This window comes from Ranitomeya variabilis, chromosome 1 (genome assembly GCF_051348905.1).
Source record: "Ranitomeya variabilis isolate aRanVar5 chromosome 1, aRanVar5.hap1, whole genome shotgun sequence".
NCBI lineage: Eukaryota > Metazoa > Chordata > Amphibia > Anura > Dendrobatidae > Ranitomeya > Ranitomeya variabilis.
Genome location: NC_135232.1, coordinates 90,442,032 through 90,462,387, shown reverse-complemented (window position 1 = coordinate 90,462,387; position 20,356 = coordinate 90,442,032). Strand labels below are relative to the sequence as shown.

General features: G+C 42.7%; 1 protein-coding gene across 4 annotated transcripts in view; it reads right to left on the bottom strand.

Moving 5' to 3' along the window:
- The window catches only part of IPO11 (importin 11), a 518,704-nt gene that overhangs the window by 128,473 nt on the left and 369,875 nt on the right, over window positions 1-20,356 (bottom strand). For all 4 annotated transcript variants that reach the window (XM_077286029.1, XM_077286021.1, XM_077286008.1 and 1 more), the window contains exon 28: window positions 2,483-2,578. In XM_077286029.1, the coding sequence (XP_077142144.1) occupies window positions 2,483-2,578 (96 nt within the window). The remainder of the gene's footprint in view (window positions 1-2,482; window positions 2,579-20,356) is intronic.

Below are 20,356 nucleotides of genomic sequence, written 5' to 3'. Positions count from 1 at the left end.
TTATAGGATTTGACAGCACTCTCTCCTGCGCTGAAGACGGCAACTAAATGTGACAAGCAGAATGCTGACTAGTTTACCAGGGCTGTGGAATCGGTAGGCCAAACCTCCGACTCCTCAATTTCCATGACACCGACTCTGACTCCGACTCCATAGCCCTGTAGTTTACTGCAACCTGAAGTATGAACATTGGGTGGTCCGTGCTGTGGGTTATCAGCAAAAACAAAAAGTGCCTAAGAAATATGATTGCACAGCAGACTCCCTGAGGAAGTATTTGCGAAACCTGAGTTGGAGGGGAAGGTGAAGGTTACATAGCAAGCTCCTGGGCATGGAGTTCACTGGGCAGTATTTATTCTGATTATTTTCATGCACATTATCTTTTATACTTCTATGGATTCCATTTCAATTGTTGTTTTCCTGAGAGTTTATATATTTATATCATTTCTTCACGGCATCACTATAGTACTAATTACAGTGCGAGACATGCTTTATGTGTCGTCATACAATAGACATATCATTACTTGTGGAGATATTCACTTAAGTATTACTTTATCATTTAAATGTATTTGCTTTCATTATTAGAGCTTCCATGTCCATTATCCATTTGCATGATATATATGATGTGTTCCTCCACCTCCCGAGATTTTAAAAGTTTGTTGTTTTGATGTTGTATTTTATATTGGTGGTCCTACTGTATGTAATAATCAATAAAATTACATTTTGTTATTTGACATATTTTTGGGTCTTCACTGGCGCCTTTATAGGTTCTATTTTTCTTTTTTTTATTGGTCCAGTGGACCTAGTGGTATTTTATTTTAACTCGAGAGTACCCTTCTGAATAGTGGTATTTTATTTTAACTCGAGAGTACCCTTCTGAATAGTGGTATTTTATTTTAACTCGAGAGTACCCTTCTGAATAGTGGTATTTTATTTTTACTCGAGAGTACCCTTCTGATTATAGGTGTTCTTTATTATACTGCAGAGCCTTAACCTTGTGAAAGTTGAGATACACTATAACCCTCATGTAAGTCATTAGACACGGGGCACTTCTATCAGCGATTATAAACCAAAGAAACTACGAAAGTACGTTGATTGGGCCCAAAAAAATATGAGCGATGTTGGGGACTTATATATTGGGAAATAAGGATCAATATAAAGATCTGTGGTACGATCAGACTACGTCCCTGTACGGTCAGACACGGCCATTACACAGTACACAGCAGGGGCACACTATAAGATTATCTCAGCATAGGAACATTTTTTTAAGCACGTCCAATTGTGGAACTTATTATTATTCAAAGATTTATTGATTAAAATGTTGATTAAACTTAACTTTGTTCAACTAGAGTGATGAGCGGATTGTTTGGTTTCAAAATCGGGGTGAGTATTAGTTTTTTCTTTTTTACCGTGTGAGGGGCCCTAAATGGTTTCCAAAATGGCATCAGGGCATTTTTTTCTGTTTCATGAATTGAACTGCAGAGTCTTTTAATTTGAATGCAAATTTAAGAAAATCCGTCTCAATCTCAATCCTTCGCAGATCAATCCGCTCGTCTCTACTAAGCTATTATTCCTGCTCATGTTACAAGGCTGCTTGAAGGGCCAGGCATTGAAGAATTGTTACTTTCACTGGGTGACACTTTAGAGATTTTTCTTTGGAGAGTTTTCTTTAGTTCAGTGAGATCTAATTTTCCAACATTTTTTTCGTAAAGAGCATTATCAATGTAAATTTCCCTACAGTTCTCTGGATATCCTCACTTCTGGGTTATGGGGGTTTTTCAGCTTTCGAGGACATTCTGTAGGAAACTCCCAGCATGCATAGCAGATTCTCGATTGGAACGTCCCCAATGCCGTGCGCTTTACGGGCTGGTCCTGTTACTCCCTTCCTTCCTCCTAGAATATGATTTCCTGCATCCCAGATGCAGCGAGTGCTAATTGCTCTTTTTTACTGAGCATGTGGGTGTAAATGATATCACGTATAATCCGCAAAGTAAAGTGCTCCATTTGCCATGGGCATACATTGCGCCTTTGGTGAAGCGCATCGCATACTTGCACAAATCAGGGGTGGAAGAAGCAGCTGGTCCAGCTACCGGGAACGGGCGTCATTGTAGAGTTTTCTTGCACAGTAGAAAAGTAATGCTACAGAAAGCTCTGACATATGATATTGTTCCTTGAATATAGTAAATCTAGTATCCAATGAGCAACAATATAAATAAAAAGAGCTAAAAAAAAAGTACAATTCAAGAAGATAAGTCATGTTACAGTTCGGTGCCACAATGGATCTTCATCGGATTCTCTAAAAAATGAATTTTTTTTAGACCCATTCTTACTGATGAAGGTTCATTTCATACAATAAACTCTAAGGTGCGTTGTAATTATAATGTCAGGAAAGCTTATAATGTCATTCTGGTGAAGAACGTTATGAAACGCGTCACCTCCATAGGCTGAGAAGTTCTTGTGATCAGTGTTTCTAATTAGTGACACTTACTCCTTGAATGAATTTGTTTCTGGATCTTCTGTCATTACATCGTGAAGACTTTCCACACAGATATTAATGATTCCACAGAACTTATCTTGGATAACACTGTAAGGAAAAAAACACAATAACGTAAATTTGTATTATTAATATTTTTACTGATACGTGTTTGGTAGAAGAAAACTTTCAACCCAGACAAAAGAAAGCAATGGTGTCCTGAACACTTACAGAGAAAGAGACAACACTGCAGAAAAGTTGATAAGAGACTCGACAATCATCAGTAAAAACATAAAGGTTTCCTGGTAGACTCCGAAGTGATGTTGAGTCACATGAGGAAATAACTATGGAGTAGAGATGGTGCGAATCGATTCACATAACCCAGTCCATTGGACATAATCTGTGGCCACAGGATGGGAGCCGTGAGGACCGCTTCTTGACAGCATCCACAGCTTTTTATTTTTAATAAGCCACCAAGGCGTTTCGCACCAATTATACTTAGTTATATTCTAATTTGTTGAAGTATCACTTCCAATTCTAAATGTGGAGTAGAGTTGGTGTGAATCGACTCACATAACCTAGCCTATCGGCCATGTCAGTAAGCTATGGCTGGTAGCCACAAGAACAGCCTCTTACCCGATGTAAGTCATAATCCTCTTTTGATTAGCCGGCCTGGTGCGCCATCACATGTGCATCATACAGGGTGGCTAGTCAAAAGAGGAGCCATAGATACAGTCAGATAATAGACGGTTCTCACAGCTCCCTTTTAGCCGTCACAGATTACTGATGTGGTCTATAAATCAGGTGGTGCAAATCGATTTGCACCAACTCTATTGATGAGGTTCAAAAGATTAAATTCAATGGAACATATGAAAGTCTATGGAGATGGCCTAGCATGCACAAAAACTGCTTATTAATGTACAAGGCCAAGTACATGCAGAAAATCAACCAAAATAAGCTCATCAGATTGTTCTGGTCCACCAGAGTTGAAATGAACATTAAAAAATTAATGGCCTGTTCATTTAGAACATGGTCAGGTCCTCCAGCGTGAGATTTCATCTTTGTACCTGCTCTCAACTTTGTGAGTTCAGGGAGATAAATGTGAAACTCTCAACTTTTAATTAGGAATAGAGCATCTAATTGCTTAGTTATTTTAAAGAGGTTGTCCATTACTTTTTCATTGATGACCTATCCTTAGGACACCCTGCACCCCTGCCAATCAGCTGTACTTGGTGTTGTGGCTGCCGACCGGAAATGCTCGATTGCGGAACTGCTCTGTCTTCTGATAATGGCCACGGCAGGATAGGTCATCAATGAAAAATTAGCGGACAATCTCTTTAAAGATTATTCAAACATTTGGAGTTTTTTTGTGTGAGTGACAGAAAAACAGCTCGATTTTTAACCACATTTTTAACCTGATTTTCATCCATTTTTTGGTTAATGTGACCATTCTTGACATAACAAAAAAAAAAAAAAAAGTTCCTCATTAAACATTAGTGTGCTATTTGTTTTTTTCACCGGCCCACGGACTTTGAAACACAAATTTAATCAAAAACAAACTCAATTTTGTTTTATGCAAAAAAACAAACAAACGTGAAGATGTTCATAGAATATAACAGATACTTGTTCTATCTGTAATAAAAGAAATGGATATAACATGTCCGTGAAACATGTACATGTGAATGGGGTCTTCACCAGACAATCAGCTAATGACTATGAATTCTAAATACTGAGAAATCAGAGGTCAAGCACAAACCAAAAAAATGGATGAAAGAAAGAAATGGCTTATAAATGCATTCCTCACGCCTGCATCTTTCCATACAATGCCCCTTGACAATTACTGTACAGAACATAATTTCTCCCCTACTGCTCCCTTCTTCCATGGTACATGGTTAATGGCTCAGCAGGCATAACAGAAAGCATATCAATGACAGAGTACAAAGGCCACAGTTCACCACCTCTAGGTCTCATTAAACCTGACAAGCCAAGTTTTATAGATATTCTTATTCACATGTTCCACAAGTATATGAAATTATCAATGTGAAAAATACAATGATATGCAGCCTAGTAAAAAATGACTCCTATAACAACAAGAAGTAAAAAATAAAACTGAACATTGCATAGGCGAGCAAACGTCAAACGTGACAATTTCTCATAAGAGTTTCCCAGATCCAGCGCCCCCTCAGGAGCTTCACCTGGTCGCAGCTATTTACATCCCCTAGAAAAGTGGCGCTAGGTTTAGGTAAACGAAGGCAATCTTTTTATTATATTGTTAATTATATAATTAATAATTATAAATGTATAATAATAAATAATAATAATAATTAATTTACATCTAGGCACAATGAATCCACACATTTCCAGGAGGAATAACACAGGAAAGACATAAACAAGAGTTTGACAAAAAAAATGTGTCATGTTGAAAACAAGTATTTAATAAGAGACATGTCAGGAGCAACGACTGCTCCTCTAACTTAGTAATCACAGTGGATTTAATTACATTTTTTACATTGAATAACCGAAAATGACACAAAGCGAACACAAATCTCTGAAAAGCGCTTTCCATTCTTTACAATGATTAAGCACACAATAATGGAATGCAGAGTTATTTACCTAGTGGAAATCATTTGTTTGCACCTTAACATTTAAGTTTTGCACAGGGGGAACCTCTATATTTCTGCATAAACTGCAGCTACTCTGGTGGGGGGGAAAGGGAGACAGAGAGGGAGAAAGAGAGAGGGACAGAGAGGGGGAAAGGGAGAGAAAAGGGGGAGAGTGGGATAGAGATGGAAAGCAAGGTAGAGCGACAGAGAAAGGAGAGAGAGAGAAAGGGATAGAGAGAGAGAGAAAGGGACAGAGAGAGAGGGAGGGGCAGAGAGCCAAAGAGGGAAAGAAAGGGATAGAGAAGTAGAGGGACAGAGAGAGAGGGAGAGAAAGAGAGGGACACAGAGAGAAAGGAAGAGAGAGAGGGACAGAGACAAAGAGGGAGAGAGTGGGACAGGGACAAAGAGGGAGAGAGAGTGAGGAAGATAGAGAGGACAGAGAGAGAAAGGGAAAAAGCGAGAGGGACAAAGAGGGAGAGAAAGGGAGAATGAGATAGAGAAGTAGAGGGACAGAGAGAGAGAGGGAGAGAAAGAGAGGACCAGAGAGAAAGAGAGAGTGTGTGGAACAGGGACAAAGAGGGAGAGAGAGTGAGGAAGATAGAGAGGACAGAGAGAGGGGGAAAGGGACAGAGAGTGAACGAGAGAGAGGGATTTTCCAGCTCCATAGTTCGGGTCCCCATTGATTCTATGAGATTTGGGTTCAGGTTCTAGTTCGGGAACAATACTGCTACCCGAACTTCCACAGGTCCGCTCATCCCTACTTCTGAGCCCATGGGGCACCGTTACTGCTGAGTTCATCCTTTGCATTGCAAAGGGAGACTTCTGTGGTGAATATCCGCAGCATAAATTGACATATTATTCATGTCAAATCGGAAGCGCTGATTTTCTGAGCGTTCCACCACACTGGTGCTATTAAACATTGGTTTAGTGGTTAATAAACATCAGGGGACATTTATCATCGAGTTTGTGCACAAATTGTAACACTTCATAGTTGTGTATGCCGAAGCCAAATCTATCAGTGTTTGTCACCATTTATTACACCAGTTTTTAGCACCGGTGTCTAAATGTAAAAATTTTCAGAAAATGGGAGATGGTTACCTTTAATGTGGAAAAACAAACAAGCTGTCTATGATTGTTTCTAAACTGAAGGCGCATATCCTAGACCAGTCATCGCGGGGCTGGGAAGAAGGGTAGGAAGAGGTCGGCGACTGCCTAGGGCACAAACCTGCAGTAAATAATTGTCCTGTATGACTACAGTCTAAGGCTGCCCTAGACTTCAGAGCAGTACAAAGATGGCAGCACTGGGGGTCTTCAAGCCGCAAGCTGTATAGTAACCCATACTGGTACGCTCATTTGTACCAAGGGATTAATGCTGATTTTATGTTCATGCATGGAGAGATGGAGCGCCCTTGTCCCAGCCCTGGCAGTGTAAAAAAATGCATGGAACAAATACATTTATAAAGCAACCATTTTTAACACTCATAAATAGTCGCAATATGAGCAAAACTATACAATTATGTAACATTTAATACACTGGAGCCAGCTCTTTCTTTAATATTAGGAAGTGTAATACCATGCTTAAAAGTTGCGCTCTTGTAATTTCCACCAAATTAATCATTAAGAGCAACATTTGACAAATATGGACTGGTGGAGTTGGAGTGAGTACACTAAAGATATGGCTTATGTTATGCCACTTTTGATCAAAGTGGACTACATAGTGCGCTGCATGAATGATTTTCTTTGGTGGGCCCAAGGTACTCCAGTTGGACGCTGATTATGACCACATTCCTGGCACAGAAAAGAACGCAAAAAAAAAAAAAAATGTTTGTTGGAATTCTGGATCAAGTCATCAAAGACCCCCAGGAGACACACTTCCGCAAGGAGCGGACTCTATGGAATTCAAAATAGATATGCATGAAGACGACTATCTCCGACCACAATGATGAGAGCTTGGGACAGGACCAGCCAGCGTGTATAAAAAACCCTTGAGCTATTCCACAACTAAAGCAAAAATTTGAATCAGAGATGCCCACTCTTGAACATCTAAATGGCTACCGCCTCTTAGAAAGTTAATTGTACAGGAGTCTGGTAGCATGTCCAATAGAAAGCTCCACTCCCTTCCTCTAATGGTTGGGAAGATGTAATTCCAGTATAAATTTCAGTATAACTTCTCATCTAACACTAAAGATACCAGGGTGCTAAGTAAAGAGGAGGCTGCTGTCAACGCTGTATATCTGATCTAATACTGGAGATATCAGAGGTAGTGAGGAAAGAAGAGGCTGCTCACACTGCTGTCCACCATATTCTATCTGATCTAATACTGGAGATACCAGAGGTGGTGAGTAAAGAAGAGGCTATTAACACGGCTGTCCATCCTGTCTATCTCATCTAATACTGGAGATACCAGACGTTGTGAGGAAAGAAGAAGCTGCTCATACTGGAGATACCAGAGGTGGTGAAGTAAGAAGAGGCTGCTCACACTGTTGTCCAACCTGTCTTATCTAACACTGGAGATACCAGAGGTGCTGAAGTACACGATAATGTCCCCACTGCTCCCAACCCTGTCTTTGTGATGTGATACTGGAGATACCAGGGGTACTGAGGTAAGAAGAGGCTGCTCACACTGTTGTCTACCCTGCCTATCTGGTCTGAAGCTGGAGATACCAGGAGTACTGAGGTAAGGTGAAGCTGCTCACGTGCTGATGCTGAGTGGCTGCTGTGACTTGGAGACAGTCTATATGCTGTATTTCAAACGTTCTCCAGGTTAAAGCAGTGGAGCTGCACTACTAACATTCAAGGACAGGTTACTGATTGTGATTAGCTCCCTAAGCAATATTTGCTAATTAAAGCTGTTTAGGAATTTAGCTATAATGACATACATGTATTATTATTATTATTATTCTATTCCTGAAGAAAAACTTTATTTATTGCAAGCAATTACTTTTTTTAATCAAACTTATGCTAACTAAGTAACCTTTCTTACTTTCATGCACTATTATTTATTTACTACAGGTTATTTGTTCATTTTGCTTTTATCTTACGTTTTATCTCTTTAGTGGCCAGTGTGAACATGCGCCTGTACATGATGCATGCATACCAACTTATATTCCGGTTCATCTCTTTGGGAATGTGCACATTATCAGGGTTTGTTCTGGGTTTGACGCAAGTGAATTTTTCTCATGAATTCCGCACTTTCGTTTTGTTATGCGTTTTTGTATGCTGCTAAAGCACATGCATAGATAGATATAAGATAGATATAGGAGAGATTAAATAGATAGATGCATAGATACTGGATAGATAAATATTTGCGAGATTAATTAGTGCCTTGCATAATTGTATTAACCTAATAAATAATAAAAAAAATAACATGTAACATTACAACAACCTCCCATCGGCGCACATGGGCTCCGCAGAAATTTAGACTTTGAACTTACATAATATAAAATACGTTTGCACAAACATTCTTCCAAAAAATCTTAGTAGGCTATATCTATATTATGGATCTTCTGTGATCATGTGTTTGGAAAGAAAATTAATCTTAGTCCACTGACATTCTGGCCTCGAGTCACCAAGACTGGTGTTGTTCCCGCTGGTCTTGATGATGGGTCGTGTTGGGAGTCAAAAGCGCCTCTTGAAGGATCAGAAGCAGCTGAGAAGTGGCGTGCACCACTAATATTACTCAAGTCAGGCACTAGAGTAAGGCTATGTCCACACGTTGCGGATTGGGGTGCAGAATTTTCTGCACAAAATCCGCATCTCCTGGCAGAAACTGCAGGTGCGGATTTGCCACGGATTTTGATGTGGATTTTCTGCGGTTTTTACCCCTGCGGATTTCTATTATGGAAGAGGTCAGAAACGCTGCAGTTCCGCACAAAAGAAGTAGCATGCTACTTCTTTTGTTCCGCAGCGGTTTTCATGGGGATTTTTCTGCACCATTAGCACAGCCTTTTTTTTTTTTTTTTTCAAATTGATTTACATTGCACTGTAAATCACTGTGCGGAACTGCAGCGTTTCTGTGCGGAAAAATCCGCTGTGGATCCGCACTAATTCAGCATCGTGTGCACACAGCCTAAGATTTCTGGCATAAGGAATGTCACTGCTTATCATGAATTACACCAGATTTGTGGCACACTCCTGTCTTGCCCAATTTTGGCGGAACTGGAGAGAAACTATTAAAAGATGTAAAAAAATTTCAAATCTTGGCTTGCACAAACTCACTGTGATGAATCAGGGCCTCTATACACAATTATTTTACAATAGTTGCCTAGTAGTGATGAGCGAGTATACTTGTTGCTCGGGTTTTCCCCAGCACGCTCGGGTGGTCTTGAGTATTTGTAACTGCTCGGAGATTTAGTTTTCATAGCCGCAGCGGCATAATTTACAGCTACTAGGCAGCTTGAATACATGTGGGTATTCCCTAGCAACCAGGCAACCCCCACATGTACTCAGGCTGGTTAACAGCTGTAAATCATGCAGCTGCGTCAACAAAAACTAAATCTCTGAGCAGTCACAAATGTGACTACATAACTGTAACTACATAACTAGTAAGAAACTAAAAAATGATAGTGTTGGCCCCCTTAAAAATAGTCTGGGGGAAATGGTGGATGAGGATGAGGAAAAAGCCAATATGCTAAACGACTTTTTTTCATCAGTATTTACAAAAGAAAATCCCATGGCAGACAAAATGACTAGTGATAAAAATTTCCCATTAAGTGTCACCTGCTTAACCCAGCAGGAAGTACGGCGGCGTCTAAAAATCACTAAAATTGACAAATCTCCGGGCCCGGATGGGATACACCCCCGAGTACTGCAGGAATTAAGTACAGTCATTGATAGACCATTATTTTTAATCTTTAAAGAGTCCATAATAACAGGGTCTGTACCACAGGACTGGCGTATAGCAAATGTGGTGCCAATATTCAAAAAGGGGACAAAAACTGAACTCGGAAATTATAGGCCAGTAAGCTTAACCTCTACTGTGGGTAAAATCCTGGAGGGCATTCTAAGGGATGCTATACTGGAGTATCTGAAGAGGAATAACCTCATGACCCAGTATCAGCACGGGTTTACTAGGGACCGTTCATGTCAGACAAATTTGATCAGCTTCTATGAAGAGGTAAGTTCCGGACTGGACCAAGGGAACACAGTGGATGTAGTGTATATGGACTTTTCGAAAGCTTTTGATACGGTGCCACACAAAAGGTTGATACATAAAATGAGAATAATGGGGATAGGGGAAAATATGTGTAAGTGGGTTGGGAGCTGGCTCAGGGATAGGAAACAAAGGGTGGTTATTAATGGAGCACATTCGGACTGGGTCGCGGTTAGCAGTGGGGTACCACAGGGGTCAGTATTGGGCCCTCTTCTTTTTAACATATTTATTAATGACCTTGTAGGGGGCATTCAGAGTAGAATTTCAATATTTGCAGATGACACTAAACTCTGCAGGGTAATCAATACAGGGGAGGACAATTTTATATTACAGGATGATTTATGTAGACTAGAAGCTTGGGCTGATAAATGGCAAATGAGCTTTAATGGGGATAAATGTAAGGTCATGCACTTGGGTAGAAGTAATAAGATGTATAACTATGTGCTTAATTCTAAAACTCTGGGCAAAACCGTCAATGAAAAAGACCTGGGTGTATGACAAACTCATATTCAGTGGCCAGTGTCAGGCAGCTGCTACAAAGGCAAATAAAATAATGGGATGCATTAAAAGAGGCATAGATGCTCATGAGGAGAACATAATTTTACCACTATACAAGTCACTAGTTCGACCACACTTAGAATACTGTGCACAGTTCTGGTCTCCGGTGTACAGTACAGACCAAAAGTTTGGACACAACTTCTCATTTAAATATTTTTCTGTATTTTGATGACTATGAAAATTGTATATTCACACTGAAGGCATCAAAACTATGAATTAACACATGTGGAATTATATACTTAACAAAAAAGTGTGAAACAACTGAAATTATGTCTTATATTCTAGGTTCTTCCAAGTAGCCACCTTTTGCTTTGATGACTGCTTTGCACACTCTTGGCATTCTCTTGATGAGCTTCAAGAGGTAGTCACCGGGAAACGTTTTCACTTCACAGGTGTGCCCTGTCAGGTTTAATAAGTGGGATGTCTTGCCTTATAAATGGGGTTGGGACCATCAGTTGTGTTGTGCAGAAGTCTGGTGGATACACAGCTGATAGTCCTACTAAATAGACTGTTAGAATTTGTATTATGGCAAGAAAAAAGCAGCGAAGTAAAGAAAAACGAGTGGCCATCAAGACATTAAGAAATGAAGGTCAGTCAGTATGAAAAATTGGGAAAACTTTGAAAGTGTCCCCAAGTGCAGTGGCAAAAACCATCGAGCGCTACAAAGAAACTGGCTCACATGAGGACCGCCCCAGGAAAGGAAGACCAAGAGTCACCTCTGCTTCTGAGGTCACCAGCCTCAGAAATCGCAGGTTAACAGCAGCTAAGATTAGAGACCAGGTCAATGCCACACAGAGTTCTAGCAGCAGACACATCTCTACAACAACTGTTAGGGTAAGTTCACACAGGACTTTTTTGCTGCGTATTTTTGCTGCGTATTTTTATGCTAATTTAGGTGCGTTTTTTTGGTGCGTATTTGGTGCGTTTTTTGGGTAAGTTCACACAGGACTTTTTTGCTGCGTATTTTTGCTGCGTATTTTATGCCAATTTTCAGCTGCTTACAGATGCGTTTTTTGTGCGGTTTTGGTGCGTTTTTTTGTCTATTTGTGCATGATAATAAAGTTGAGTGACCCCAGTGGAGCTTAGCATCGCCTTCATCCCAGCGGGGGAACAATTTACGGCGAATTACATGCCATGCATCGGCCTTTTTTTGACGATCACTGTAGTTTGGGCAAGCTACATCCCAAATTACAGGCATTGCTTCCACCTTGGAAAAATAAATGAAAAAGTAATTACCAAATGCAAGATGAAATGAAGCCAACATTCATGACAAGGAAGATACAAACATTCACATGCAGAACACATGAACATGTACATAACAGCACATGAGCATCGCAAAGTGTACCATTGCAAACAATCGGATAGATAGATATATCACAAATTAAAAAAAAATATTACCTCCATGATTAGTTGGGAAACATTAATGCTCATCCTCCTATACCAAGACATGGCTAACACCTCACTACCAGAAACTCCCTCACAATAGATCACAATCAGGACACCTCACAATGGCTCTTCACACCTCACAATGGCTCACAATGGCTCTTCACACCTCACTAACCACACCCCTAAGCTCTTGGCTGTGAGATCACTTCCTGCTGGCCATGATTTTTCTGCACAAAAAACGCAGCAAATAATGCTACATGCGTTTTTGCAGCGTTTTTTCCATCACCCATTCAAGTCAATGGGTGAAAAAACGCAGCAAAAACGCTGAAAGAAGTGACATGCCCTATGTCCAAAAAACGCAAAGCAGAAAATACTGATCAAACAAAAACCCAATGTGTGTGCATGAGATTTCTGAAATCTCATAGGCTTTGCTGGTACTGTAAAAAGCAGCTGAAAATTAGCATAAAAAAACGCAGCAAAAATACGCAGCAAAAAAGTCCTGTGTGAACGTACCCTTAAGAGGAGACTTTGTGCAGCAGGCCTTCATGGTAAAATAGCTGCTAGGAAACCACTGCTAAGGACAGGCAACAAGCAGAAGAGACTTGTTTGGGCTAAAGAACACAAGGAATGGACATTAAACCAGTGGAAATCTGTGCTTTGGTCTGATGAGTCCAAATCTGAGATCTTTGGTTCCAACCACCGTGTCTTTGTGCGACGCAGAAAAGGTGAACGGATGGACTCTACATGCCTGGTTCCCACCGTGAAGCATGGAGGAGGAGGTGTGATGGTGTGGGGGTGCTTTGCTGGTGACACAGTTGGGGATTTATTCAAAATTGAAGGCATAATGAACCAGCATGGCTACCACAGCATCTTGCAGCGGCATGGTATTTCATCCGGTTTGTGTTTAGTTGGGCCATCATTTATTTTTCAACAGGACAATGACCACAAACACACCTCCAGTCTGTGTAAGGGCTATTTGACCAAGGAGAGTGATGGGGTGCTACGCCAGATGACCTGGCCTTCACAGTCACCAGACCTGAACCCAATCGAGATGGTTTGGGGTGAGCTGGACCGCAGAATGAAGGCAAAAGGGCCAACAAGTACTAAGCATCTTTGGGAACTCCTTCAAGATTGTTGGAAGACCATTCCCGGTGACTACCCCTTGAAGCTCATTAAGAGAATGCCAAGAGTGTGCAAAGCAGTCATCAAAGCAAAAGGTGGCTACTTTGAAGAACCTAGAATTTAAGACATAATTTCAGTTGTTTCACACTTTTTTGTTAAGTATATAATTCCACATGTGTTAATTCATAGTTTTGATGCCTTCAGTGTGAATGTACAATTTTCATAGTCATGAAAATACAGAAAAATCTTTGAATGAGAATGTGTGTCCAAACTTTTGGTCTGTACTGTATAAGAAAGACATAGCTGAACTGGAGCGGGTGCAGAGAAGAGCGACCAAGGTTATTAGAGGACTGGGGGGTCTGCAATACCAAGATAGGTTATTACACTTGGGGCTATTTAGTTTGGAAAAACGAAGACTAAGGGGTGATCTTATGTTAATGTATAAATATATGAGGGGACAGTACAAAGACCTTTCTGCTGATCTTTTTAATCATAGACCGGTGACAGGGACAAGGGGGCATCCTCTACGTCTGGAGGAAAGAAGGTTTAAGCATAATAACAGACGCGGGTTCTTTACTGTAAGAGCAGTGAGACTATGGAACTCTCTGCCGTATGATGTCGTAATGAGGGATTCATTACTTAAATTTAAGAGGGGACTGGATGCCTTTCTAGAAAAGTATAATCTTACAGTTATATATACTAGATTCCTTGATAAGGCGTTGATCCAGGGAACTAGTCTGATTGCCGTATGTGGAGTCGGGAAGGAATTTTTTTCCCCAATGTGGAGCTTACTCTTTGCCACATACCGTATATACTCGAGTATAAGCCGAGATTTTCAGCCCAAATTTTTGGGCTGAAAGTGCCCCCTCGGCTTATACTCGAGTCACGGTCTGTGGCAGGGTCGGCGGGTGAGGGGGAGAGGGCGCTGAGGCATACTTACCTAGTCCCGGCGATCCTGTCACTCCCCCTGCCCGTCCCACGGTCTCCGGGTGCAGCAGCCTCTTCCCCTGAGCGGTCACGTGGGACCGCTCATTAGAGAAATGAATAGGCTGCTCCACCTCCCATAGGGGCGGAGCCGCCTATTCATTTCTCTAATGAAGCGGTGCCGGTGACCGCTGACAGAGGAAGAGGCTGCGGCACCGAACACAGGCAGGGGGAAGGAGCGGGACGCCGGGAGCAGGTAAGTATGTCATATTCACCTGTCCTCGTTCCACACGCCGGGCGCTGTCTCCATCTTCCCGGCGTCTCTCTCTCCGCACTGACTGCAGACAGAGGGCGCGATGACGCATATAGTGTGCGCGCCGCCCTCTGCCTGATCAGTCAGTGCAGGGAGACGCCGGGAAGATGGCGCCGAGAAGCTGCAAGCAAGACAGGTGAGTATGTGTTTTATTATTTTTATTGCAGCAGCAGCAGCACAGCTATGGGGCAATAATGGACGGTGCAGAGCACTATATGGCAGAGCTATGGGGCAATGGTGCAGAGCACTGTATGGCACAGCTATGGGGCAGTAATGGTGCAGAGCACTATATGGCACAGCTATGGGGCAATAATGGTGCAGAGCACTATATATATGGCACAGCTATGGGGCAATGGTGCAGAGCACTGTATGGCACAGCTATGGGGCAGTAATGGTGCAGAGCACTATATGGCACAGCTATGGGGCAGTAATGGTGCAGAGCACTGTATGGCACAGCTATGGGGCAGTAATGGTGCAGAGCACTATATGGCACAGCTATGGGGCAGTAATGGTGCAGAGCACTATATGGCACAGCTATGGGGCAGTAATGGTGCAGAGCACTGTATGGCACAGCTATGGGGCAGTAATGGTGCAGAGCACTATATGGCACAGCTATGGGGCAGTAATGGTGCAGAGCACTGTATGGCACAGCTATGGGGCAATAATGGTGCAGAGCACTATATGGCACAGCTATGGGGCAGTAATGGTGCAGAGCACTGTATGGCACAGCTATGGGGCAATAATGGTGCAGAGCACTATATGGCACAGCTATGGGGCAGTAATGGTGCAGAGCACTATATGGCACAGCTATGGGGCAGTAATGGTGCAGAGCACTGTATGGCACAGCTATGGGGCAATAATGGTGCAGAGCACTATATGGCACAGCTATGGGGCAGTAATGGTGCAGAGCACTATATGGCACAGCTATGGGGCAGTAATGGTGCAGAGCACTGTATGGCACAGCTATGGGGCAATAATGGTGCAGAGCACTATATGGCACAGCTATGGGGCAGTAATGGTGCAGAGCACTGTATGGCACAGCTATGGGGCAATAATGGTGCAGAGCACTATATGGCACAGCTATGGGGCAGTAATGGTGCAGAGCACTGTATGGCACAGCTATGGGGCAATAATGGTGCAGAGCACTATATGGCACAGCTATGGGGCAGTAATGGTGCAGAGCACTGTATGGCACAGCTATGGGGCAATAATGGTGCAGAGCACTATATGGCACAGCTATGGGGCAATAATGGTGCAGAGCACTATATGGCACAGCTATGGGGCCATAATGAACAGTATGGAGCATCTATTTTTATTTTTGAAATTCACCGGTAGCTGTTGCATTTTCCACCCTAGGCTTATACTCGAGTCAATAAGTTTTCCCAGTTTTTTGTGGCAAAATTAGGGGGGTCGGCTTATACTCGGGTCGGCTTATACTCGAGTATATACGGTAGTTTTTTTTGCCTTCCTCTGGATCAACATGTTAGGGCATGTTAGGTTAGGCTATGGGTTGAACTAGATGGACTTAAAGTCTTCCTTCAACCTTAATAAGTATAACTAAATACTCGGAGACCCCCCGAGCGTGCTGGGGAAAACCCAAGCAACGAGTACACTCGCTCATCACTACTGCGTAGTCTTAGGATAGGTAATCAATATAGGAATGGTGACAACTGGAGAACTGGGACCACCACTGGGTTTCCAATTTGTGGGCTTTTGCCCTTTGAGAAGCAGGGTGGCCCATTCATCATACAAGCAGGCACATGGGTAAAAGGGCAGACTTACATTTTGTCATCATTGACGCCATTTCAGTCACAGCGAATGCCATTTCTCTGGCATAAATTTTGATGAATTTGTTGAGAGCACTTGGTAATGCGTCATCCTGCCTGATCTCTGCTCATTTTTCAAAAAGTTGAAGGAATCAGAAATTCAGAAATGTTTTAAGCAACTTTGAATTTTGCAAGAGTTCAAGCAATTTTATATCAGACTTTTGGTAAAAACTGGTTGATGAATCTGTCCCATAGCATAAATATTTTCCAGGCAGATTCACACTTCAGTATGTGATCAGTATTTTTTTTTTGTAAAGGAAGCAGGTTTTTGCTACCTCATCTTAGAGAAGCATAACGTAGGAAAAGAGATCCTGATTCCAGCGATGTGCCACTTACTTTAATGGGTTCAACAGTTGTGACACAATCAGAGTTTTTCGATGTAGCAGAGCTCAGAAAGCTGCCCCCGCTCACACCACAGCTTTCTCTGTACATTGTCTATTAACAGTGAGCTGCTTATCACAGGATGTGGTAGGACCATGGCTCATGAGCTGTAGTCCGGCAATGATTAACTCCAAGTGATAAAACCTTCATTGTATGGAAACAACAGAACACAGCCTAATAAGTGACACATCGTTGAAATCTGTGTTTCAGCCCCTATCTCTCTCTGTCTTCAGATGACATAGCAAAAACCTGCTGACAGATTCTTTTTATAAAGAACTCATCACTTGCCATAAATATGTTTTTTTTTTTTTTATTTTACTCAATTTGGAGTTTGCTTAGGGACCACACCCAGTTGACTAAATAGACTAAATTTAGATACAGGGAGGATACAGAAGTAGGAGCAAAAGACAAAAAAAAATGCCAGATTCAGGACAAAAGTGACACTGACAGCAGGTTAGAAAAAAGGACAAATTTATGGCAAGTGACAGGTCCTCGTTATGTAAAGCGTCAACAAGGGGGAGTAAAAAAGTTTCCATTATGTTTTTCTCTTGTGATTAGAATCCATTCCTGCTGTTGGCTTAATAAATTGCTGAAAAGTAATAAGATACTGAAATGTGAATGATGATTAAAAACGTTAGATTTATGTGCAGATTTGACCCAATATTGCTAAACAAGTGCAGGGAAAAGTCTGTACTTCCCTACGTTTGGTAAGCCAAGTATACCAGAAACAAAGACCCGCTCACACGCTGTAAGATAATGAATCATTAATAGTGATGAGCGAGAGAGATTTGTCAAGCATGCTCGAGGGTCCTCCGAGTATTTTTTAGTGCTCGGAGATTTAGTTTTCATCGCCGCAGCTGAATGATTTACATCTGATAGCCAGCATAAGTAATTGTGGGGATTCCCTAGCAACCAGGCAACCCCCACATGTACTTATGCTGGCTAACAGATGTAAATCATCTCAAGTGTCTGTGGTCCTTCTTCATCATTGAAGTGTCCTGTATTATCAGCGGCAAACCTTTCCATCGCTCTGGACTTACCTGATGCGGTTTAGGAGTAGTAACTGATAAAAAGAAATTTCAGAGATGAGCGATCCTTAGCATACGGCAGCTGGGTAAATAGAAGATAATCATGTCTGTTATGCTACTTTATGATCACAAACATGGGGTAAGAAGTTCAAGCAGCCCTAACACCTATTTTATTACTATCCTTTAATTATCACCGCCATCAGATTGGGTTATTCCAAGAAATAAATCAGTGGCAACAATGGTTAAATAACTTATCCAATGACTTTAACCGCCCCCATACACAGTAGGTATCTCTTTCCCTTGGGTCAACCACTCGGCCGAGCATTTCTGTGTTCTCTGAGAGGGGCTGCGGCCAGACTTCTCCGAAAGCTGCTAACTTCCCCGACAAACAAAAGGATCAGCCATTGGAATTCCAAACGAAAATTGTTCTGTCCCTTCATGTGTCAGGGAAAAGTCGGAAAGTCCCCATACACAGAGTCAGACTCAGAAGGTTCGGGCAACAGGGCCTTAAAGGGATTCGGTCACCAGGTTTTGGCTACCTCAGCTGAGAGCAGCAGAATGAAGGAAAAGAGACCCCAATTCCAACGATGTATCACTTAGTTTACTGGCTGCAGCAGTTGTGACACAATCAGCACTTTTAGATGAAGACTGCAGCAGAGCTGAGGAAGCTAACCCCGCCCACAGCAGGCTTTCTATATACAATGGCTACTGACAGTGCTTATCACAAGGGGGCAGTATAATCTGACAGTGCTAATCACTTACAGTTATACTAATGTCACTATACGTAAACAACAGTACACAAGGTAATAAATGACATATCGTTCAACGCTGTATCTCAGCTTCTATCTTCGGATTACATAGCTAAAACCTGCTGATGGATTCTTTTTAAAACATACTTGCACATTTTTGAGAAAAGTGCACCACTGCACAATATTTACAGACCGACAAATGCTCACCCCAAATATATACTGTACTTATTACACATCGTTCTTCAAAAACATCCTGAAATCCACATAAAGACTGCCAGCCGCAGAGACTCTTAGTAAATTTTATTTTTTGGATGTCAGAACATCATTGGTTGTTTGGCGATGGCAGCAAGGATCTGAGAATCAGGACTTTTCCTTGCTGCCATTACCGGATGTTTCCTTGCTCAGGTTCACACAGTCACTGTGCATGCACCAGGACGTACATCACTACTGTACAGGAAGAACGAACAAACACTGGTCTCTGCTGACATTAAGTATAGGCCATCAATATCATATATCACTATACGGTCGGATTTATCCAGTATACAGAGCCAGCAGAACAGCCCATCTCCATACACTGTGTAGTGACTGCACAAAGGGACTGCAGCTCAGCTCCATTGAGGAGGGATGTGAGTTGAAATACTTGAGAATGGCCACTACACTGTGTATGGAGCTATGCTGCATCTGACCACAGCGGGAGTGGCAAACCGCTGATCGGTGACAGCGTGACAGGCAAACAGCTGATCGGTGACAGCGTGACCGGCAAACAGCTGATCGGTGACAGCGTGACCGGCAAACAGCTGATCGGTGACAGCGGGAGTGGCAAACAGCTGACCGGTGACAGTGGGAGTGGCAAACAGCTGACCAATGACAGCGGGAGTTGAAAACAGCTGACCGGTGACAGCAGGAGTGGCAAACAGCTGACCGGTGACAGCGGGAGCTGAAAACAGCTGACCGGTGACAGCGGGAGCGGCAAACAGCTGACCATTGACAGCGGGAGCAGCAAACAGTTGACCGGTGACAGCGGGAGTTGAAAACAGCTGACCGGTGACAGCAGGAGTGGCAAACAGCTGACCGGTGACAGTGGGAGTGGGAAACAGCTGACCGATGACAGCGGGAGTTGAAAACAGCTGACCGGTGACAGCAGGAGTGGCAAACAGCTGACCGGTGACAGCGGGAGCTGAAAACAGCTGACCGGTGACAGCGGGAGCGGCAAACAGCTGACCATTGACAGCGGGAGCAGCAAACAGCTGACCGGTGACAGCGGGAGAGGAAAACAGCTGACCAGTGACAGCGGCAAACAGCTGACCAGTGACAGCGGGAGCGGCAAACAGCTGACCGGTGACAGCGGGAGCTGAAAACAGCTGACCGGTGACAGCGGGAGCGGCAAACAGCTGACCGGTGACAGCGGGAGCTGCAAACAGCTGACCGGTGACAGCGGGAGCGGCAAACAGATGACCAGTGACAGCGGGAGCGGCAAACAGCTGACTAGTGACAGCGGGTGCGGCAAACAGCTGACCAGTGACAGCGGGAGCGGCAAACAGCTGACCAGTGACAGCAGGAGCGGCAAACAGCTGACCAGTGACAGCGGGAGCGGCAAACAGCTGACCAGTGACAGCTGGAAGGTGTTGGACAGCCAACGTTTTTATATTGATGACCTATTCTGTGGGATAGGTCATCAGTATATTATTCCTGTACAAATACTTTAAGAATTCAGTGCACTGTTCTAGAAACGTTGGTGCATAGCCTTATTTTACCACACTGTGCCGTACAATAAAATGTTATGCATTTGTCACTGAATGAGTACAGCTTTTTGTACTTGCATCTGAGGAGTCTCGTAAACCTTTGAA